The following is a 24,645-nucleotide window of genomic DNA, read 5'->3' as shown; positions in this document are numbered from 1 at the left end:
ATAGTTTCATAACATTTTTTCATGAACCTCTTTTCCGTGACTCCCCCATACCCCCCTTTCTGCATCCCAATGCCCATGATTTTTTAACAACTTCTAAATATTCCTTTCCAACCTCTGTCATCTTAATCTCTTCTATAATCTAATCTTATATCACTGTATCCCTTTTTTTTCCTAAAAACCTCGACATACTAACATTCATTAAGTTTATAGTAGTCCTTAAGGTAGCTTTTAAATTTTCTCCATTCTTCTTCCGCCGTCTCTTTTCCCTGATCACAGATTCTGCCAGTCATCTCAGCCAATGTCATATAGTCCATCACTTTCATCTGCCATTCTTCCAGAGTGGGTAGATCTTGTGTCTTCCAATACTTTGCGATGAGTATTCTTGCTGCTGTTGTAGCATACATAAAGAAAGTTCTATCCCTCTTTAACACCAATTGGCCGACGATGCCTAAGAGGAAGGCCTCTGGTTTTTTAAGAAAAGTACATTTAAGTACCTTTTTCATTTCATTATAAATCATTTCCCAGAAAGCCTTAATCTTCGGGCATGTCCACCAAAGGTGATAGAAAGTACCTTCAGTCTCTTTACATTTCCAACACTTATTGTCAGGCAAATGGTAGATTTTTGCTAACTTGACTGGGGTCATGTACCACCTGTAAGTCATTTTCATAATGTTTTCCTTTAAGGCATTACATGCCGTGAATTTAATACCGGTGTTCCACAACCACTCCCAGTCAGCAAACATAATGTTATGACCAATGTCCTGTGCCCACTTAATCATAGCTGATTTAACTGTTTCATCTTGTGTATTCCATTTCAGCAACAAGTTATACATTCTTGACAAATTCTTAGTGTTGGGATCTAGCAATTCAGTCTCTAATTTTGATTTTTCCACCTGAAAGCCAATTTTCCTGTCCTGTTTGAAAATCTCCATTATTTGGTAATATTGAAACCAGTCTGGTACTTTAGACTTCAGTTTCTCATAACTTTGTAATTTCAGTTTATCACCCTCCTGTTCCAAAATTTCCCAATACTTCGGCCATCCGACCTCCATATTGAGTTTCTTAAAAGCCTTAGCCTCCAAGGATGACAACCATCTAGGGGTTTTGTTTTCCAACAGATCTTTATATCTTATCCAAACATTAAACAATGCTTTTCTAACAATATGGTTTTTAAAGGCCCTATGTACCTTGATTTTATCATACCATAGATATGCATGCCAACCAAATGCATTATTAAACCCTTCCAAATCCAAAATGTCTGTGTTCTCGAGGAGCATCCACTCTTTCAGCCAGCAAAACGCTGCTGCTTCATAATACAATTTTAAGTCCGCCCTCTAGTCTCTGCTTCTCAATTTGTATTGTATTATTTTATTTTATTTTTATAATAATATTTTATTAAGTTTTAACAATAGAGAAATTCCAAAACAACAAACAAAGAACAATAAAAACACAAGAAAAATATAAAACACAACAATACAAAATTACACAATAGGAAAATACAAACATTTAACCTAACAAGGGGGGGGGGGGAGAAGAAAAAGAAAAAGAAAAAAAAATAAGCGCACAAAAAAGAAAAACACAAATCCCTCTTTTTTAATTTCTCATCTTTGATTAACTTATTTTCCTGACTTCCTCACGCCTCCCTTTTTTGTATCCCTTTTTAAAAATTGGTTCAGCAAATTCATATCCTATTACTTTATCCTTAATTGTTTTTCCTCCCAAATTATAATTTCAAATTTTTATCTATTATCAATCCAGTCTTACATTATATCTTGTTACTAGAACCCCTTCATTTCATTTCAATGTCATCAACATTCATACATTTTACAATGTTTCTGTAAATAAATTTTAAATTTCCTCCAATCTTCTTCCACCGACTCTTCTCCCTGGTCTCGGATTCTGCCAGTCATTTCTGTATTGTATTATTTTATGTATTGTGGCTTGCCATTGTTTTATTGATTATAGTTTAGAAATTATTTATTGGAACTGTTGAGTAGATTTCTGTTTAACTTTTATATGTTGATATTATTACTTCATAGTTTATGCGGCCTAGGACCCACATACCTACAGGACCGCCTTTCCTGGTATGCCCCGCAGAGGACCTTAAGGTCCACAAATGACATTTTGGAGGTCCCAGGTCACAAGGTGGTTAGATTGGTCTCAACTAGGGCCTTATCAGCACTGGCCCCGACTTGGTGGAACGCTCTGTCCCAAGAGACTAGGGCCCTGCGGGACTTGACATCTTTCCGCAGGGCCTGCAAGACAGAGCTGTTCTGCCTGGCCTTTGGTTTGGACTCAGTCTGACGCTTATGTTTTCCCTCCCCTTATGGTCTTGATCTATGGGCTACTTTTAAAATGAGACTGGATTTTAAATTGCATTTTAACCAGTATTTTAAATTGGGGTTTGTTTTTTCCCCTATTACGATTTTACTGTAATTTTACTGGTGTTGGCCGCCCTGATCCCAGCTCTGGCTGGGGATAAATAAATTGTAGTATTATTATTATTATTATTATTATTATTATTATTATTATTATTATTAATTATTATTATACTCTAATAATGGTTGAATGTTACTTTTTGATGTGGGTTGCTTATTTTAAAGTTGTGTATTATTATCACATTTTTGTATTGCATTAGATTGTTGTGAGGTGTACATTTCTTGTTTCTTCAGCTTGTAAACCGCCTTGAGTATTGTAAAATAGAAAGACGGTATACAAATTAAAAAATGATGATTATGACCATAAGAGCATCAGAAGAGGCGGTTGCGTCAGTCCAGTGGCCCACATAGTCCAGAATCCTGTCCTCTTTTTTATTATTACTTGATTTTATAATTAACATTTACATTCAAATAGAAAACATATGCCTGTTGTCAAAGACGCCTGCTTCTTGGGAGAAAAGCAATGAGAAACCTAGATAGCATCTTAAAAAGCAGAGACATCACCTTGCCAACAAAGGTCCGTATAGTAAAAGCTATGGTTTTACCAGTAGTGATGTATGGAAGTGAGAGCTGGACCATAAAGAAGGCTGATTGCCGAAGAATGGATGCTTTTGATTTATGGTGCTGGAGGAGACTCTTGAGAGTCCCATGGACTGCAAGAAGATCAAACCTTTCCATTCTGAAGGAAATCAGCCCTGAGTGCTCACTGGAAGGACAGATCCTGAAGCTGAGGCTCCAATACTTTGGCCACCTCAGGAGAAGAGAAGACTCCCTGGAAAAGTCCCTGATGTTGGGAAAGTGGAGGGCACAAGGAGAAGGGGAGGACAGAGGACGAGATGGTTGGACAGTGTTCTCGAAGCTACGGACATGAGCTTGACCAAACTGTGGGAGGCAGTGGAAGACAGGAGTGCCTGGCGTGCTCTGGTCCAGGGGGTCACGAAGAGTCGGACACCACTAAATGACTAAACAGAACAGAAAACATAATCATAAACATATAGGATTCTCGGATCCTTAGACTTCCGTTCACCTTTCCGTGGGTTTCGTTGTAAATCTTTTCCAACTGCATCTAATAATGTTCTCCATTTTTTCCTGAATTTCCATTGTTACCATAGTTCTTTTTACTTTACAAGTGTTATTACAATCCTGCCAATGTTTCTAATTGTTTACAGTGTTCTCCAAGATAACTTATAAAATTTCCCCATTCCTCGTTAAAGTTTTTACCTTCTCGGTTTCTAATCTTCTCGGTCATTTTTGCCATTTCAGCATAATCCATCACCTTTTTCAGCCATTCTTCTCTGGTAGGAATTTTGTCATCCTTCCATGTCTAGGCCAAGAATATCTGCGCTGCTGTCATCGCATACATAAATAGTATTTTCTGCTCCTTTTGTATTAAATGAAATCAGCAAAACAAGGACTGCAAATAGAGCAATATTGGACCTCTGAGAAGTAGAAGCATGCATATGTACTCAGTACTTGGTTTGGGCCCCTTTTGCATCAATTACTGCCTCAATGCGGCGTGGCATGGATGCTATCAGCCTGTGGCACTGCTGAGGTGTTATGGAAGACCAGGATGCTTCAATAGCAGCCTTCAGCTCTTCTGCATTGCTCGGTCTCATGTCTCTCATCTTTCTCTTGGCAATGCCCCATAGATTCTCTATGAGGTTCAGGTCAGCAAGTTTGCTGGCCAATCAAGCACAGTAATCCCATGGGCATTGAACCAGGTTTTGGTACTTTTGGAAGTGTGGGCAGGTGCCAAAGTCCTGCTGGATAATGAAGTCAGCATCCCCATAAAGCTCGTCTGCGGAAGGAAGCATGAAGTCCTCCAAAATCTCCTGGTAGACAGCTGCGTTGACCCTGGACGTAATGAAGCACAGTGGACCAACACCAGCTGATGGCATGGCTCCCCAAATCTCTTTTCTGATGAGAGCAGCTTTTGCATCTCATTTGGAAACCAAGGACCCAGAGTCTGGAGGAAGAATGGGGAGGCACACAATGCCAGGTGCTTGAAGTCCAGTGTGAAGTTTCCACAGTCTGTGTTGAATTGCTGAAATAATTGAACTTTTCCACGATATTCTAATTTTCCGGGTTTCACCTGTATTCCCAGTGGTTAATATCCCTTAGCCACTAGATGGCACCGCTCCCCATTCCAGAATACACACACACACACACACACACACACACAAACAAACAAACAAACAAACAAACAAACACAATCTCTCTCTCTCTCTCTCAAATCAAGCCCCAAAATCCTTTCTCTGCTTCCCTCATTCTTCACTCATTTAATCCAAGGATCTATGTCTGGTGACATGTTATGAAATCTAACTGCTGCTCGTTCACTCCCCAAGGGGCGAGTGTCTTTGCAATCAAACATGCCACTGATATGGATCTGCGTTCAAATCACTGACAATGTTAAAAATGAAACCCAAACCGTCTGCAACAATTCTTCTTATTCTTCTTCTGCGATCCCTCGTAGCCGAGTAAGATTGTCTTCCATAAACACGGTTTTAACAGTGAGTCCGTAAGTGACTGTGGAAGCCAGTTCTGGATCCACATGTCCTTCCACAGTGGGGACATTGGTTTCCGTGCAGGAGCTGATCACAGTGTGGATTTGCCAAGCGTGCCTTCCTCTTAGCACGTTTCTCCCTTGTGTCCTGAGTTCGAGTGTCTTCAAAGCCCATGACACCTTTGGAAAAGGCTGTTCTCCAACTGGAGCACTCACAGGCCAGTGTTTCCCAGTTGTCACTGTTTATACTACTTTTTTTTTTTTAAGAATTGCCTTGAGACAATTTGCTATTCAATATAACTGAGATTGAGAGTTCAACCTTGTAGTAAATCTTGTAGATAAGGACTGTGTGCACAAAGGACTCCAGCCAGCAATGAGACGTCCATTTAAGATCTTCGTTTCATATGCCTTCTTCAGGTTGGTCCATATATATTATAAATGTCAAGTTCGTGCTCATAATTGGACCAGCTCCTAATATAATGTTGGTGGTGCGGTTGGGTCTTGCCAAGAAGATTGTGGCCGTTCTAAGTGTTCTGCTGTATTAACCCCCTTTCCCTCCTCCTTTCCTTTCTCTCATCTCTCTCAGGTGGGTTGCAAGGTAGCAGTGACCTTGTTCCTCTACTTTCTGGCCACCAACTACTACTGGATCCTGGTGGAAGGGCTCTACCTTCACAGCCTCATCTTCATGGCCTTCTTCTCGGAGAAGAAGTACCTTTGGGGATTCACGTTATTTGGCTGGGGTGAGTCTTGCCTCCCGTCAGCCTTACTCAACTGCTCAGAGTTTCCCGGGTGGTTTGAGAGATTACCTGGTCAAGGAGATAGATGGGGCATTTTTGTGTAGCGATGTGGATATGAGAAAATGGACTTTTAGTAACGTCGGGAGATGATTTGAGAAAAAGAAATTGGTAGTTCTTTTCCCCAGGAGAGGACAGCAGATGAGCCCTGGGTTTGGATTTTCCTGTTGGATTAATTTAGATGAGTAAGAGATGATATTTTGTTTGGTAATTATCCTTCCTCTTTTCACTTGTGTGAGAATGCAGATACCTATTCAGGTTTAAGGTGCTGGTTTAAACCTTTAAAGCCCTATATGGCCTAGGACCCTCGTACCTACGGGACCACCTCTCCTGGTATGTCCCACAGAGGAATTTACGGTCTTCAAACAAAAACATCTTGAAGGTCCCAGGCCTCAGAGAGGTTAGGCTGGCCTCAACTAGAGCCAGGGCTTTTTCGGCTGTGGCTCTGATCTGGTGGAACGCTCCATCACAAGAGACGAGGGCCCTGCGGGACTTGACATCTTTCTGCAGGGCCTGCAAGACAGAGCTGCTCCACCAGGCCTTTGGTCAGGGCACAGCCTGACTCCCTCCTTTGGCAATCTTCACAGAACTCTAGCCCAATGGTTGCCATTAATTTGATTCTGAATTGATTTTAGAATGAATGGTTTTAGAATGTTGTACTATTTTATTGTTGTTAGCCGCCCTGAACCCGGCTTCGTCTGGGGAGGGCAGGATATAAATAAAATTTATTATTATTATTATTATTATTATTATTATTATTATTATTATTATTTCAGCAGAGATTTGGTTGTGCATTTTTTGATGTTTTATTTATTGCTTATGACTACTTTTGTTATGCTGCAGTTATTTATTTATTTTGATGTTGTAAGCTGCCTTGTGCATGGTTTGAGCTGTGGAAGGGCAGCATACAAACAAAATTATGTATTATGTAGAGATGTACAATTTTGATCCTGAAGCTCACCTATAGTCCTTGAGCTGGTTACAGTGCTGGATTTACGTATAAGCTAAACAAGCTAAAGCTTAAGGCCCCACTCTGTTGGGGGCCCCCAAAAAAATTAAAGGAAAAAAACCTGGATGTACATTTCCATAATATAAGATAAAAAACAAATAAAATAAAACCTACATGCAAAAAGAGAGAGAGAGAGAGAAAGCACCATCTGTGCACAGGTTTTCTCTAGAAGCTGTTTGGGACAAGGTTGCATAAACCAGAACAATTATGATACCCAAGGATGCCTAGGCAAACTTGGGTTGCTTTCTCCCTTTTTATGTTTCCCTCTGAACAAAGAAATCACTTTCAGACTTTTATGTAAACAGGAAAATACAGTGGTACGTCCGGTTGAGCACAGGATCCATTCCAGAGCTCTGGTCGGATCCCGAGGAATTCACAACCAGGTGTGCCTGTTCTGCGCATGCGCACAGTGCAGTAGAGCTCTTCTGCGCATGCGCGCCGGGCGAAACCTGGAAAAATACTTTCGGGTTTGCCACGTGCGTAACCCAAAGGATACTTAACCAGAGGTGTGCACATCCAGAGGTACCACTGCATAAGGTTTACTCACATTAAAAGTCTTGTCAGGCTTCAACAGTTGCAGTGATGAAAATCAGGCAGGCAATAATTCTTAAAAGTTAGAAAAGTCCACAGTCCAGCTCAAAATGGAGTGTGCTGTTGGGAGGAGAGCTCCATTGCAGGTAAGAGACAGAGTGTGTAGTAAAAGAAAGAAGATTTAGTTTTTAGAATAGAATAGAATAGAATAGAATCATAGAGTTGGAATAGACCACAAGGGTCATCGAGTCCAACCCCCTGCCAAGCAGGAAACACCACCAGAGCACTCCTGACATATGGTTGTCAAGCCTCTGCTTAAAGACCTCCAAAGAAGGAGACTCCACCACACTCCTTGGCAGCAAATTCCACTGTCTAACAGCTCTTACTGTCAGGAAGTTCTTCCTAATGTTTAGGTGGAATCTTCTTTCTTGTAGTTTGGATCCATTGCTCCGTGTCCGCTTCTCTGGAGCAGCAGAAAACAACCTTTCTCCCTCCTCTAGATGACATCCTTTTATATATTTGAACATGGCTATCATATCACCCCTTAACCTCCTCTTCTCCAGGCTAAACATGCCCAGCTCCCTTAGCCGTTCCTCATAAGGCATCGTTTCCAGGCCTTTGACCATTTTGGTTGCCCTCCTCTGGACACGTTCCAGTTTGTCAGTGTCCTTCTTGAACTGTGGTGCCCAGAACTGGACACAGTACTCCAGGTGAGGTCTGACCAGAGCAGAATACAGTGGCACTATTACTTCCCTTGATCTAGATGCTATACTCCTATTGATGCAGCCCAGAATTGCATTGGCTTTTTTAGCTGCCGCGTCACACTGTTGGCTCATGTCAAGTTTGTGGTCAACCAAGACTCCTAGATCCTTTTATTTTATTTTCCCCCTTCCTGCCACACAAGTTTAGGAAATGTGACATCATGGAGTCCCCTGTTTGTGACTATCTGTCAACTACACATTTGTGATTTGCTGCAGATCCCCCTCACATTTCCAGGACCTTTGTGAGAATGGAATAAAAATGGCTCTACTCTGAGTAGGGCTAACATGGGATATGTGTTTCTGAATGCATTAGAAACTGAGCTAAGGGAGTCCACCTATCGCTAACTGTGATGACTCCATGTTATCAGAATTTCTATAAGTTTCTGAGGTGATGTGGAGCTGAACAACAGGGAAGGCATTTTTCAACAGTGGCAACAAACCCTCAGGAATATATCATAACAGAAACACAATTGTGTATGGAGGGGCAATTTTGTTTGGTCATAATAGCTAAAACGGGATAGCAATGGGTAGATGTTTCATCAATAACTTTTGATGCCAGTGTGGTGTAGTGGTTAAGAGCGATAGACTCGTAATCTGGTGAACCAGGTTCGCGTCTCCGCTCCTCCACATGCAGCTGCTGGGTGACCTTGGGCCAGTCACACTTCTCTGAAGTCTCTCAGCCCCACTCACCTCACAGAGTGTTTGTTGTGGGGGAGAAAGGGAAAGGAGATTGTTAGCTGCTTTGAGACTCCTTCGGGTAGTGATAAAGCGGGATATCAAATCCAAACTCTTCTTGTGGCTACCACAACATACCTATCTGCTTGGACGGAGGCTAGAAAACAACATTTTGGGTTTAGAATATAGTCAGTAAACAAGGCGGATGTTTGCTGGGGCCTGGAACGGGGTCTCCAAGGGTACGTTGCTTGCTTTGGGGGGGGGGGGGACTGGTGAAGCTTTCAAAAAAAGCAAGCTCCATCTGCACGCTTTCCTCCTTCTCCGCTTGTATATTTTCAAATTAAACCCATGCGGCAAAAAGTAATAACAGTAAGAACACACCAGTCTCTTGTCCCAAGCAAGCTGAACTGGGCTCTGTCCCTGCAATGTCCTTCAGCTCAGGGCATCAGGCAGGTACAAAATTTAAGAACGCGGCCTGCCTCTGTCCAGAGAGCATAAGACAAGGTCGAGGAGAGAGCCAGGCTGCCATTTTGAAACCACAAACGCCAGTGTCCCTTGTTCTCCTGGGTTTGTCAACGTCACAAGGCAGGCTCACCTCAGCCGGATTGTGGGGTCCTGAGGGAGCCCCTCATCCTACTTTCTCCCACCCATTCCCTTTCCCCTCTTCCTTCCGCTCTCCAAGGTCTATTTGAAGTTAGCAGGGGCTGCCTCAGGTACGTCGACGCCTGGAAGAGCGGCAACCTGCAATTTCCAGAGGAAGTGGAGTTGCAGTTGAAAACAGGATGTGGTGATGAAGGGTGCGCAGCTCATTAGCTGGAGCCGTTCTGTTTCCATGGAGTGGTGCTTCAGGGAAGGGAAGGTTCTCGAAATAGCATAATCTCATCAAGTGCAAGGAGGGTGCGTGGCTGCGATAGCGGCCGACTCAGATGGCTTAAAAGAGGATTAGACAAATTCGTGGGGGAGAGGGCTGTCAGTGGCTGCCAGTCAGGATGACTATGTCTGACTCCACAGTTGCAGACCCTCCAGGTGTCCCTATTTTCCAGGGAGAGTCCTGGATTTACAGAAGCCATCCTGGTTTCTGATTTGATCGTGGAATGTCCCACTTTTCCTTAGGACGTCCCTGTTTTCATTCTGGAAATATTGGAGGGCATGGATAGGACGTCCCTGTTTTCATTCTGGAAATATTGGAGGGAATGGGATAGGATGTCCCTGTTTTCATTGGAGAAATATTAGAGGGCATGGATAGGACGTCCCTGTTTTCATTGAAGAAATATTAGAGGGCATGGATAGGACGTCCCTGTTTTCATTGAAGAAATATTAGAGAGCATGGAATAGGACCTCTCTATTTCCATTGGAGAAATATTAGAGGGTATGGATAGGACGTCCCTGTTTTCATTAAAGAAATATTAGAGAGCATGGAATAGGACCTCTCTATTTCCATTGGAGAAATATTAGAGGGTATGGATAGGATGTCCCTGTTTCCATTGAAGAAATATTGGAGGGCATTGATAGGACGTCCCTGTTTCCATTGAAGAAATATTAGAGAGCATGGAATAGGACCTCTCTATTTCCATTGGAGAAATATTAGAGGGTATGGATAGGACGTCCCTGTTTTCATTAAAGAAATATTAGAGAGCATGGAATAGGACCTCTCTATTTCCATTGGAGAAATATTAGAGGGTATGGATAGGACGTCCCTGTTTTCATTAAAGAAATATTAGAGAGCATGGAATAGGATGTCCCTGTTTCCATTGAAGAAATATTGGAGGGCATTGATAGGACGTCCCTGTTTCCATTGAAGAAATATTAGAGAGCATGGAATAGGACCTCTCTATTTCCATTGGAGAAATATTAGAGGGTATGGATAGGACGTCCCTGTTTTCATTAAAGAAATATTAGAGAGCATGGAATAGGACCTCTCTATTTCCATTGGAGAAATATTAGAGGGTATGGATAGGATGTCCCTGTTTCCATTGAAGAAATATTGGAGGGCATTGATAGGACGTCCCTGTTTCCATTGAAGAAATATTGGAGGGCATGGAATAGGACATCCCTGTTTTAATTGACGAAATATTAGAGGGCGTGGATTGGACGTCCCTATTTTCATTGATGAAATATTGGAGGGCATGGATAGGACGTCCCTGTTTCCATTGAAGAAATATTAGAGGGCGTGGATAGGATGTCCCTGTTTCCATTGGAGAAATATTGGATGGAACGGAATATGATGACCCTATTATAATTGTAGAAATATGGGAGCATATAGATAGGACGTCCCTATTTTCATTGGAGAAATATTGAAGGGTATGGATAAGACGTCCCTCTTTTCATTGAAGAAATGTTGCTGGGTATATGCAGTTGGAGGCAGCAATGCTTCTGAAAACCAGTTGCTGGAACCCACACAAGGAGAACACAAGCTCATGTTCTCCTCCCTAGTTTCCGAGATGCATTTGGTCAACCACTGCGAGAAGAGTTTGCTGGACTAGATGGGCCGTTGGCCTGATCCTGCATGCACTTCTTAGGTTCTTAAGGGAGGGGAAGTGTCTTTTCAGTGGCCTTTTCATTCTGAATGGGCATCTCTAGGACGCTGGAGGCAGAGACCCTCCTGGAGAAATAGTAATGGTTCTTTGACCTCCTGCAACCTCTGAGTGCACCTATCTGGTCATTTGGCCCTTTCCCTGGTTCATTCCAGTTATGGAGAGTGAGGAGGCAGCTCAGGGCCTTGGTCCAGTATAAACGGCCTCGGTCCAGTATACCTGAAGGAGCGTCTCCACCTCCATCGTCCAGCCTGGACACTGAGGTCCAGCTCCGAGGGCCTTCTGGCAGTTCCCTCACTGCGAGAAGCCAAGTTACAGGGAACCAGGCAGAGGGCCTTCTCGGTGGTGGCACCCGCCCTGTGGAACGCCCTCCCATCAGATGTCAAGGAAATAAACAACTCTCCAACTTTTAGAAGATATCTGAAGGCAGCCCTGTTTAGGGAAGCTTTTAATGTTTAATAGGTATTTTAGTGTTTTGTTGGAAGCCGCCCAGAGTGGCTGGGGGAACCCAGCCAGATGGGCGGGGTATAAATAATAAATTATTATTATTATTATTATTATTGTTGTTGTTGTTGTTGTTAGTAGCAGCACCCTCTTGGCCAGCTTCAGCTGAGATGACCTGACCTTATAGGACCTGCATTGTACACACTGTGTTTATAGACTGGAGATGCACAGCGCATGCAATGTGGATGCTATAGAAGTCAATTTCGGCGGTGCCACCCGTTGAGGCTTTGTGGAAAGCGAGCAGTGCATGTGTCTGGGTGTGCAAGAGGGGGGCTGATCAATGGAGAACGTAGAAATACAATTTGTGCCCACGGACGCCGCTCTTTTCAGTGTAAGGTAAAGGTAAAGGGACCTCTGACCATTAGGTCCAGTCATGGCCGACTCTGAGGTTGCGGCGCTCATCTCGCTTTATTGGCTGAGGGAGCCGGTGTACATGTGGCCAGCATGACTAAGCCGCTTCTGGCGAACCAGAGCAGCCCACGGAAACGCCGTTTGCGTTCCCGCCGGAGCAGTACCTATTGATCTACTTGCACTTTGACGTGCTTTCGAACTGCTAGGTTGGCAGGAGCAGGGACCAAGCAACGGGAGCTCACCCCGTCACGGGGATTCGAATTGCCGACCTTCTGATCGTTAAGTCCTAGGCTCTGTGGTTTAACCCACAGCGCCATCCACGTCCCTCTTTTCAAAGTGTAAGCAGCAGCAAATAGAAACCCTCCAGGTCTCTGCCCCAAGGAGCTTGCACATGTAAGGGGGAGGTGTCAGCAGAGGGACAGGAGGAGCGAGGGCAACGAGGGAGAACTATGCAGTTTTGTGCTTCAGTTTTGGCTCTGAGGGTGGGTCGCTCCCAGTGGTACCAGTGGTTTGCCTGCCCTGGGTGCCTGCAATCCATGCTACACCACTGGAGGAACGTTTTCACCTGGCGCCTGAAGATGTGAAACGAAGGCGACAGGCAAACCTCCCTGGGAAGAGCATTCCCCCCCAACGGGGAGCCACCACAGAAAAGGCCCTGTTCTCGTGTTGCCATCCTCTGGGCCTCTCGTGGAGGATCCACACAAAGGAGGGCTACAGATGAGGGTCTCAGGGTCCGGGTAGGTTCATACGGGGAGAGGCCATCCTTTTGCTATTGCGGCCCTGAGCCGTTTAGTTCCACACAAAATGAAAACACGTCAAACTACTGAACTAGATGGACCCTATGGTCTGACTCAATATAAGGCAGCTTCGCATGTTCCTGCAAAGTGACACTATAATGCCCTGTTTTCACCCGCCTCAATTCCTTTTCTCTTCCAGGGCTCCCTGTTGTGTTTGTTACATTCTGGGCGACGTTAAGGGCGACGTTTGCAGACACAGAGTAAGTCTATAAGCTACTCTTTCCCTTTCTTAAAGAGCCCGGGGCTCTATCCCAGCTCTTCTGCCTGGACACTGAGGTCCAGCGCCGAGGGCCTTCTAGCGGTTCCCTCGCTGCGAGAAGCAAAGCTACAGGGAACCAGGCAGAGGGCCTTCTCGGTGGTGGCTCCCGCCCTGTGGAACACCCTCCCACCAGATGTCAAAGAGAAAAACAACTACCAGACTTTTAGAAGACATCTGAAGGCAGCCCTGTTCAGGGAAGCTTTTAATGTGTGACATTTTAATGTATTTTTAATCATATATTCAACACACACAAAACAGTGACAATTTGTTGTTGACGAAGGGCAGCTGGACATATATAGGGCCCCATTACCTTCAGTAGCTCAGGGCCTAATCGAATCTAAATCTGGCCCTGACTAATTGGGGCCGGCTCACCCAAGAGGTAAGGGACGCAGGTGGCGCTGTGGGTAAAAGCCTCAGCGCCTAGGGCTTGCCGATCGAAAGGTCGGTGGTTCGAATCCCTGCGGCGGGGTGCGCTCCCGTTGTTCGGTCCCAGCGCCTGCCAACCTAGCAGTTCGAAAGCACCCCGGGTGCAAGTAGATAAATAGGGACCGCTTACTGGCGGGAAGGTAAACGGCGTTTCCGTGTGCTGCGCTGGCTTGCCAGATGCAGCTTTGTCACGCTGGCCACGTGACCCGGAAGTGTCTCCGGACAGCGCTGGCCCCCGGCCTCTTAAGTGAGATGGGCGCACAACCCTAGAGTCTGTCAAGACTGGCCCTTACGGGCAGGGGTACCTTTACCTTTACCTTTACACCCAAGAGGCAACTGCCTCGGGCGGCAGAATCCATGGGGCAGCAGAACTCAGTGTAGATTTTTATCCCTCTCTTGTTCCTGAGGTTGATCTTCACTCACGCCTTCTTCCCTGGCAGGGGGTGGGGGGCCCTGTTTTGTGGTTCGCCTCAGGGGCCAAAATGCCCTGACTCTCACTTTGGCCTTGACGGCGTCCCTCTTTCCTCCCCAGGTGCTGGGATTTAAGTGCTGGCTACTTCAAATGGGTTATTCAGGTGCCTATCCTCATAGCTGTCATGGTAAGTCGAGAAGACTGGCGTCGAGAGAGGAGGAGAAGGGGAGATTCTTTGTCTGGGAGGGGGGCTCAAGAGGAAACAGGGGGTGGGAGCAGGATGCAGCCAGGAACAGTGTGAAAGTTGTTGTTGTTGTTACTTATTGACTTTGCAAATTTCTTCTAAGCGTTCACCGTGGTTTCTGCTTATTAAAATGATGCACTTTCAAGCCAGGTACAGTGGTACCTTGGTTCTCAAACTTAATTCGTTCCGGAAGTCTGTTCCAAAACCAAAGCGTTCCAAAACCAAGGCGCGCTTTCCCATTAGAAAGTAATGCAAAAGGGATTAAACCGTTCCAGACTTTTAAAAACAACCCCCAAAACAGCAATTTGAGATGAATTTTACTATCTAACAAGGCCACCGATCCATAAAATGAAAGCAATAATCTATGCACTGTACTGCAAAATAAATAAGACAGTATAGTAGATGATAAAAATTAACATTATTATTTGTTTCTTACCTGCCCTGATGATAGTCCTTGTTTGGATGGGGGGCTTTTATCCATTTCCGCAGTCAAACAATCAATCAGTCAGTAGCTGAACTGGGTTCCACACAGTCACAAAAACAAATTAACCGAAAAAGCCTCAAAAACAAAAACGCAAATTAAATAGCAAAAACCAAAAGTGCCAAACTTAATCTGTTCTGGAAGTCAAATGAAAGTTTCAAAAACCAAGGCGCAGCTTCTGATTGGTGCAGGCACCCCGAAAACAATAGCCAACAGCATTATCGGATATTTGGCTTCCAACAAAAGTTCAAAAGCCGGAACACTCACTTCCGGGTTTTCGGCATTTGGGAACCAAGGCGTTTGAGTACCAAGGCATTTGAGAACCAAGATACCACTGTCTTTGACAAATATTCCATCTGCCTCATTAAGAGTCACTTTCACAGAACTATGCTTTCAATCTATTATTATTATTATTATTATTATTATTATTATTATTATTAATTATTATTATTATTATGCATTAATAACATTAGGCAAGTAAGAGGCGACATGATAGAAGTTCATACAATTTTGCACAGCATGGAAAAAGGGGAAGTTTTTCTCCTTCTCTCGTAACTTTAGAACATTTGAACATCCTACAAGGGGGGGGGGAATAGACTTCTTCAAACCGCGCGTAGTTAAACTGTGGAACTCCTTGCCACAAGGGGAAGTGGTGGCCCAACACCTTCAATGGCTTTAAAAGAGAATTGGACAAGTTCAGAGGGCAGAGAGCTCTCAACGGCTTCCACAGTCAGAGGTGGAAATGCACAGTCACTGGAAACCACAGGAGGGGAGAGTTGCTCTTGTGTTCGAATCCTACTTGCAGGTCTCCTATAGGCATATGACTGTGTAAAGAGAATGATGGACTAGATGGGGTGTTGGCCGGACCCAGCACACTCTTCTTCTGTTCTTAAATCACTCTAAACCAGCGGTTCTCAACCTGTGGCTCCCCAGATGTTGTTGGACTACAACTCCCATCATCCCTGGGCTTTCTAGCTAGGGGTGATGGGAGTTGTAGTCCAACAACATCTGGGGACCCACAGGTTGAGAAAGGCTGCTCTAGACCAGGAGGACTAGAGTAAGGTTACCAGATTTTTTTTCCAATGAATCCGGGGACACTTTTCAATTTCCTACTAAATAGATGGATTTTGTCAGGGGACTGATTTGTAAATCCGGGGACTGTCCCCGGGAAATGGGGACGTCTGGTAACCTTAGACTAGAGCAGGGGTCAGCAAACTTTTTCAGCAGGGGGCGAGTCCACTGTCCCTCAGACCTTTGGGGGGCCAGGCTATATTTTGAAGAAGAAAAAATGAGCAAATTCCTATGCCCCACAAATAACCCAGAGATGTATTTTAAATAAAAGGACACATTCTACTCATGTAAAAACACGCTGGTTCCTGCATCGTCCGCGGGCCGGATTTAGAAGGCAATTGGGCCGGATCCGGCCCCCAGGCCTTAGGTTGCTTACCCATGGACTAGAGGCTTGCTTTATTTTCAGGAGCATCAGTCAGCAACAGATGCACGCCATTCCCAGCTGCCTGTTGCACCAAAAGGCTTTGCAATATCCCCCCTCTATTTTTTTAAATAACTTTTTATTCAAAATTAAAACAAAACGTATTATCCAGAAACATATCATCCTTATTCCCCCCGTTTTCCTCCCTCCCTCCCCCCACCCTCCCACACAAAACCCACCCACCCCCCAACTTCCCTCAGTTCCAGCCTTTGATTTCTCTAAGAATGCTGTTTTCTGCATGTTACACAGTTGTATAGATCCTCAAACTATTTAGCTGATTATTATCAATAAAAAGTTTGTGGATGTTTATTCAAAGCCAGCCAAAGAGTCCAGTTCACTTTGTTGCATCTTCAGATACAGTGGTGCCCCGCAAGACGAACGCCTCGCGAGACGGAAAACCCGCTAGACGAAAGGGTTTTCCGTTTTGGAGGCGCTTCGCAAAACGAATTTCCCTATGGGCTTCTTTCGCAAGACGACAGCCCATAGGGAAATCTCCGGGACAGCGGGGAAGCGCAGCGCGTCTTCCCCACTGTCCTCGGACCTCCTCCTGCCGCCAGGCTTCGGAAGGCTGCTCCGAAGCCTGGCGGGGGGCGGAGAGGTTTTTTTAAAAACCACGGGACAGCGGGGGACTTCTCCGCTGTCCGGGGTGATTTTAAAATGCTGCCGGGCGGCAGCGCTGCCGCCCAGCAGCATTTAAAAAACCTGGGACAGCGGGTTTAAAATCGCCCCGGCAGCGCGATTCTCCGCTGTCCCCGACGGCTTTTGAAGGCAGGCGGGGGGAGCAAAGACTTTCGCCCCCCGCCCGCCTTCAGAAGAGGTCCTGGACCTCTTCTGAAGGCGGGCGGGGGGCAAAAGTCTTTGCTCCCCCTTGCCTGCCTTCCCGGGAGAGCGGAGAAACGCAGCGCGTTTCTCCGCTGTCCCGGAGGGCTTCTGAAGGCAGGCGGGGGGGGGGAGCAAAGACTTTCGCCCCCGCCCGCCTTCAGAAGAGGTCCAGGACCTCTTCTGAAGGCTGGCGGGGGGGCAAAAGTCTTTGTCCCCCCTGCCTGCCTTCCCAGGGGCTTTTAAATCGCCCCGGACAGCAGAGAAGTCCTCCGCTGTCCCGGGGTTTTTTTAAAATGCTGGGGGTGGGAAGAAAAGCCCTTGTCCCCCCCCCCCAGCCTTCAGAAGAGGTCGGGGGACAGACTGTCCCCGGACCTGGCCTGAAGTCGGTTTCCCTGGGAACGCATTAATTGATTTTCAATGCATTCCTATGGGAAACCGTGCATCGCAAGACGAAAAACTCGCAAGAAGAAAAAACTTGCGGAACGAATTAATTTTGTCTTGCGAGGCACCACTGTACTTTGTAAAGGGTTCCCATTCATCTTTAAAGTCACAGTTATCCTTGTCCCATAGCTTGCGTGTCAGTTTTGCCAGTTCTGCATAGTCCATCAATTTTTCTTGCCATGATTCTTTAGTTGGGGTTTCTTCAGTCTTCCGGCCTTGTGCTATTAAAACTCTCGCAGCCGTTGTCGCATACATGAAGATGTTTTTCAGCTTTTTTGGCAAATCTTTCCCTCAATATCCCCCTCTCTAGTGACCTCCAGCCCTCTCTGCTCTCGTGGGCCTACTCTGTCCGTCCGTCTGTCTGTCTGTCTCTCGCTCGCTCCAGATCAGACAGAAGCCCTGACAGCAAAAGTGCATCTAAGAACATCTGCGCCAACTGCAATCCGAACATCTTGCACTCATTTCCGTAATGTATTCCGAGTGCAGAACAGCCGATCTCTCTCTCTCTCTCTCTCTCTCTCTCTCTCTCTCTCTCTCTCTCTCTTTCTCTCTCTTTCTTTCTCACTCCGAGGCAGCCTTTTCGGCTTCGGCACAGAGAAACCTCAGCCGCGGTTTTCTCTGCTCTACTGCAAAAGAATTCTCCCCCTTTCCCTCCCTTCCTCACCCCGGGGCACCCCGAAATCAAAAGGAAACAAAACTTGACAGGAAAGAGAGGTCACGTCCGGTTTGCAAAATCTCCCCCCAAAATGTTTTCAAGCTATTGTTTTGTAGGAAATTTGCCAAAAAATCAACACTTCTGGCATGAGTTTTCCCAGGCTTTTTTACCGATTTTCTGAAAATCCGCCCGGACGCTGTTTCTGACAGATGAATCCTAGATAAGTCCTGGAAATTCCAGACCTATGGCAGCCCTAAGTTAAGGCTACCAAAGAGACAAAACACTAGGTGGACCACAGCTCAAACACTGAATAGGAACATTTGCAAAAATGGTCCACTGCTCTGGGATTTTCTCTGAAGAACATCAACCCTTCATCTCATCTAAATCATTGTCTTCTCTTCTTTTTTCTTTTCTTCTTGTTTAAAGAAAATCTTTATTATTTTTCACATAGACAAATATACCTGAGCTACATAACATATAAAACGGAAAACAATACAAATAAATAGAAACAATAAATTAAGAAAAGATAAAGGAGCAAAAATTAGAAAGTACAATCTATTACACTTACATGACAAATTAAAATATGTAACTTTCAATAGTTCTCATTATAGTACTTGTGTTATCTGTATTCTTTGCACGGATTCCTATTATTTTGTCTTTTACATGTATATATGATCCACTAAAGGGACGCGGGTGGCGCTGTGGGTAAAACCTCAGCGCCTAGGACTTGCCGATCGCATGGTCGGCGGTTCGAATCCCCGTGGCGGGGTGAGCTCCCGTCGTTCGGTCCCAGCGCCTGCCAACCTAGCAGTTCAAAAGCACCCCCGGGTGCAAGTAGATAAATAGGGACCGCTTACCAGCGGGAAGGTAAACGGCGTTTCCATGTGCTGCGCTGGCTCGCCAGATGCAGCTTCGTCACGCTGGCCACATGACCCAGAAGTGTCTTTGGACAGCGCTGGCCTCGGCCTCTTAAGTGAGATGGGCGCACAACCCTAGAGTCGGACACGACTGGCCCGTACGGGCAGGGGTACCTTTACCCTTACCTTATGATCCACTAATATATTTTATGTCATTCTTGGTTAACAGTTTAGCTCTATTTCTGCAAGTATCTTATTATTCGTACAATACATTTTTAAGTATTCCTTAAATATTTTCCATTCCCTATATATCTTCTGGTTTGACACTCCTCTAATTTTTCCAGTGAGTTTTGCTAGTTGCAGGTATTCTATCATGAGAGTTTGCCACTCTGTAATCGTTGGTAAGATTTCATTCTTCCAGTTTCTTGCCACTCTTATTCTGGCTGCCGTGATTGCGTAATTCATTGTCTTCTCTTCATTGGACCATAAATCGGAAAGGCTTGTGGGCCCTGGCACTTCGCCACACTAATCCTGCCAGATTCCTCCGTTGTCGTCCCGTCTCTTCCACCCTGCCTGGATTTCGAAGCATCCTTGTGTGGTCCTGGCTGATGTCAACCTCCTCGCGCCAAAGGAAAAACCAGCCCGGCGATTTCCAGCAAGGAAACAGACTGATGAAGAAAGTCAGAACATAAGAAAGGCCTGCAGGATCAGGCTAGTGGCCCGTCTTGTCCAGCACCCCGTTCTCACAGTGGCCAACCACCAGGTGCCTGGGGAGGAACGCACAAGCAGGATTCGAACACAAGAGCCCTCTCCGCTCCTGTGGTTTCTGGAAGCTAGTATTAAGAAGCATTGTGTGGCGAGTTCCCAACCCCTCCCAGTAGAAATAATGACACATGACACAATTATTAAGGTCAATAGGCTAAATAAGGCCACAACTTTATTGGTTACAGGTGATGAGCGGTATTGGCTTAGGCATTGGTCCTAACCGACTGCAGTGGTACCTCAGGTTACATATGCTTCAGGTTACATACGCTTCAGGTTACAGACTTCGCTAACCCAGAAATAGTGCTTCAGGTTAAGAACTTTGCTTCAGGATAAGAACAGAAATCGTGCTCTGGCAGCGCTGCGGCAGCAGGAGGCCCCGTTAGCTAAAGTGGTGCTTCAGTTTAAGAACAGTTTCAGGTTAAAAACGGACCTCCGGAATGAATTAAGTACTTAACCTGAGGTACCACTGTATATCCAACTTCAGCCAGTCTGCTTGAAGTCTAGGAAGGGTTAACCACCAGTAGGGGGAGTCCTGCTGATGCACATCAACTAGGAACTCCCCTGGGGTCACCGATAGGGGGCGTGCCTTAGGCCCTCACCTCCCCAGGCTTCAGACAGGGCCACACACCCCGGAATCCTTTATCGGACTACCCTTCTATATGTGGGGCAGTGATGGCGCTACTTCCCCTCTTCCATCTACAGAACTATTCCAATGCCTAACCGCCAGTACCCAGAAAGTTGTGACGATTTGCTACGAGGCAGGCGAAAACCAAGTGGCTGGTGCCAATTTGCCAAGTGGGAAAATTCCCACCAGGCCCCTCAACGGCGACCAACCCATAGCAAGGTCAAAGAACGAGAACCTTATAGGGTGGGAGGGTGGGAAAAGCAGGAACAGCTGGCGGGCGGCAAAGAGGGAGATCCCCGGCCGCGTCCTGCCTTAAATAGAGCAGGCCACGCCCCCAGAGCCAGCCGATTGGCTGGCCAGGGGGTGACACGGTTGGGAATCCCCCCCCCCCAATCGCGCAGGGGCTGGGGCCTTGAAGCCCGCAACTCCACCTCCTCCGAATGGCGGAAGTGGCTTGGCTGCTTCCAACTGTGGAGGTATAGTCATCCTGGCTTAGTAACCATCGATAGCTCTCTAGCCCATCTAAGTTGGTGGCCACGACAGTTTCCTGTGGAGATGAGTTCCATAGTTTAACGATGCGCCGAGTGAAGAAGAACTTTATCTGTCCCGAATCGACCAGCATTCAGCTTCCTGAGTTCTAGAGTTATGAAAGAAGGACACAAAGCTTCTGCTAGCCACCTTTTCAAAACCAGTCTCCCAGATTTTCAAGGTGCGTGATGAACACATGGAATTTCTGTAAAACTCAGGGAGGCTAATGTCACACGTACCAAGTGCAGCAGACAATAAAAGTGATAAGGACCAGTTTGTTGTTTAGTCGTTCAGTCCTGTCCAACTCTTCGTGACCCCCTGGACCAGAGCACGCCAGGCACTCCTGTCTTCCACTGCCTCCCGCAGGTTGGTCAAATTCATGCTGGTAGCATTGAGAAGACTGTCCAACCATCTCGTCCTCTGTCGTCCCCTTCTCCTTGTGCCCTCCATCTTTCCCAACATCAGGGTCTTTTCCAGGGAGTCTTCTCTTCTCATGAGGTGGCCAAAGTATTGGAGCCTCAGCTGCAGGATCTGTCCTTCCAGTGAGCACTCAGGGCTGATTTCCTTCAGAATGGGGAGGTTTGATCTTCTTGCAGCCCATGGGACTCTCAAGAGTCTCCTCCAGCACCAGAATTCAAAAGCATCCATTCTTCGGTGATCAGCCTTCTTTATGGTCCAGCTCTCACTTCCATACATCACTACTGGGAAAACCATAGCTTTTACTATACGGACCTTTGTTTGCAAGGTGATGTCTCTGCTTTTTAAGATGCTGTCTAGGTTTAGGAAGACCTTAACATTGGTTGTTAAAGGGGGGAAATGACTCTAAATAAGGTACAAGGAGGGTTCTGGCAGGTTCAGTGAAAATGGCCTGAGTAAAGTCACATACCACAATGGATTTTAAGTTTAAAAGTGCGATAGGCATATAAACACATAAAAACTTTAAGATGGACTACCTTAGAGAAATGACACAGAGTCACACGTCGATCGAAGTTTGGGAATTTTCTTAACAAACGAGACTGAATCGGGGGATGCGCCTACAGATCTGTGCGCAGAATCTGGCGACAATCCGGGTTGTCTTGTGGTCTCTGCCTAACCAAGATGAATTATTTTTTCCTATAAATAATGTGTAATAATGCAAAGGTTTTTTTGCAAACTCCTTGGACTCTTCTCCTGCAATGCATTACTGAATACAGTCTGACCAGTTGGGGAATGGATGTGACCCGCCTTGAACCCACCTCCCAGGGGAATTTCTCCCACAACAACTCACTCTTAGTATTAGAAGCTGGAGAGTGGTTTCCAGAGGCCTCTCTCCACAGCACCCTTTTCAAAAAGCTTTGTCTCTCTTTCTCCCCCAGGCAAATTTTATCCTTTTCATCAAAATTCTCAGAGTCCTCGCAACCAAACTCCGAGAAACAAACGCAGGGAGGTGCGACACGAGGCAACAGTACAGGTAAGTTCTTGGGGCTGTCCTACTCTGCAGGGAGGTTTTGGAGAAGGGGAATGTCAACAACCTATCCATACTGGGATCCGTTAAGACAAGGATGGGGAACTTAAAAAGGTAAAGGTAAAGGGACCCCTGACCATTAGGTCCAGTCGTGGCCGACTCTGGGGTTGCGGTGCTCATCTCGCTTTACTGGCCGAGGGAGCCGGCATACAGCTTCCGGGTCATGTGGCCAGCAGGACTATGCTGCTTCTGGTGAACCAGAGCAGCGCACGGAAACGCCGTTTACCTTCCCGCCGGAGTTGGTACCTATTTATCTACTTGCACTTTAACGTGCTTTCGAACTGCTAGGTTGGCAGGAGCAGGGACCGAGCGATGGGACTTCACGCCATCACAGGGATTCGAACCACTGACCTTCTGATCAGCAAGTCCTAGGCTCTGTGGTGTAGTGGTTAAGAGCGGTAGTCTCGTAATCTGGGGAACCGGGTTCGCTTCCCCGCTCCTCCACATGCAGCTGCTGGGTGACCTTGGGCCAGTCACACTTCTTTGAAGTCTCTCAGCCCCACTCACCTCACAGAGTGTCTGTTGTGGGGGAGGAAGGGAAAGGAGAATGTTAGCCGCTTTGAGACTCCTTAAAGGGAGTGAAAGGCGGGATATCAAATCCAAACTCTTCTTCTTCTGTGGTTTAACCCACAGTGCCACCCGCGTCCCTAGTACTGCTCTATTCTGCCTTGGTCCGACCACACCTGGAATACTGCATCCAATTCTGGGCACCGCAATTTTAAAAGGTTGTTGACAAGCTGGAAGGTGTGCATAGGAGGGTGACTGAGATGGTCAAGGGTCTGGAAACTAAGCCTGATGAGGAACGGTTGAAGGAGCTGGGTATGTATAGCCTGGAAAAGAGGAGGCCGAGAGAAGATATGAGAGCCATCTTCAAATACCCCAAGGGCTGTCACATGGAAGATGGAGCATGCTTGTTTTCTCCCCCTGCTCCGGAGCATAGGACCCGAACCAACGGATTCAAGTTGCAAGAAAAGAGATTCCAATGAAACATTAGGGAGAACATTTCTGATGGTGATGTGGACCAGTGGAATGGACTCCTTTGGAAGTCAGTGTGAGAGCCAGTGTGGTGTAGTGGTTAAGAGTGGTAGTCTTGCAATCTGGTGAACCGGGTTCGCTTCCTCCACATGCGGCTGCTGGGTGACCTTGGGCCAGTCACACTTCTCTGAAGTCTCTCAGCCTCACTCATCTCACAGTGTTTGTTGTGGGGGAGGAAGGGAAAGGTGAATGTTAGCCGCTTTGAGAGGTAAAGGTAAAGGTACCCCTGAACGTTAGGTCCAGTCACGGACGACTCTGGGGTTGCGGCACTCATCTCGCTTTACTGGCCGAGGGAGCCGGCGTACAGCTTCTGGGTCATGTGGCCAGCATGACTAAGCCGCTTCTGGCGAACCAGAGCAGCGCACGGAAACGCCGTTTACCTTCCCACCAGAGCAGTACCTGTTTATCCTCTTGCACTTGATGTGCTTTCAAACTACTAGGTAGGCAGGAGCTGGGACCAAACAATGAGAGCTCACCCCATTGTGGGGATTCGAACCGCAGACCTTCTGATCGGCAAGCCAGTGTGGTGTAGTGGTTAAGAGTGGTAGACTCGTAATCTGGTGAACTGGGTTCGCTTCCCCGCTCCTCCACATGCAGCTGCTGGGTGACCTTGGGCCAGTCACACTTCTCTGAAGTCTCTCAGCCCCACTCACCTCACAGAGTGTTTGTTGTGTGGGAGGAAGGGAATTTTGAGACTCCTTCGGGTAGTGATAAAGCGGGATATCAAATCCAAACTCCTCCTCCTCTTCTTCTTCTTCTTCTTCTTCGGAAGGTGGTGGACTTCACTGGATGTTTTTCAACACCATTCGGTTGGCCATCTGCTGGGGATTCTTCAGCTGTGATTCCTGCACGGCAAGGGGTTAGACTAGATGAGCCTTGGGGGTCCCTTCCAACTCTACGGTTCTATGAACTTCCTAGCTCTCTGCCACCTACCAGCCAAGCCGCCATGTTGGTTCTTAAAAGGGTCCTCCTGCTAGCACACGGGTGTCAAACACAAGGCCCGCGGGCCGAATCTGGCACGCCAGACCTTGTCATGTGGCCCGTGTAGCCGCCACCGGCCTTCACCTTTTATTCTCGCTTTTTTTTTTTTTACACAAGAAAGCCGCCTCTTCAGCGCATGCGCGGCAGCCTACAAGCCAGAGAACGTCTGCCCTCTAGCGGCGCCGGCCGTTCTACACAGGAAACCTCCACTTTACATGCAT

At 46.4% G+C, this 24,645-nt stretch overlaps 1 protein-coding gene across 1 annotated transcript in view; it reads left to right on the top strand.

The window, feature by feature from the left end:
• PTH1R (parathyroid hormone 1 receptor) overlaps positions 1 to 24,645 on the top strand; it is a 144,767-nt gene that overhangs the window by 107,967 nt on the left and 12,155 nt on the right. The window contains exons 7-10 of the mRNA XM_028749813.2: positions 5,528 to 5,681; positions 13,037 to 13,097; positions 14,115 to 14,181; positions 22,260 to 22,354. Of these exons, the coding sequence (XP_028605646.1) occupies positions 5,528 to 5,681; positions 13,037 to 13,097; positions 14,115 to 14,181; positions 22,260 to 22,354 (377 nt within the window). The remainder of the gene's footprint in view (positions 1 to 5,527; positions 5,682 to 13,036; positions 13,098 to 14,114; positions 14,182 to 22,259; positions 22,355 to 24,645) is intronic.

The sequence above is a fragment of the Podarcis muralis genome, chromosome 12, assembly GCF_964188315.1.
Source record: "Podarcis muralis chromosome 12, rPodMur119.hap1.1, whole genome shotgun sequence".
Classification (NCBI taxonomy): domain Eukaryota; kingdom Metazoa; phylum Chordata; class Lepidosauria; order Squamata; family Lacertidae; genus Podarcis; species Podarcis muralis.
The sequence above is the reverse complement of the archived record's forward strand: the minus strand, read 5'-3'. Positions and strand labels throughout refer to the sequence as shown.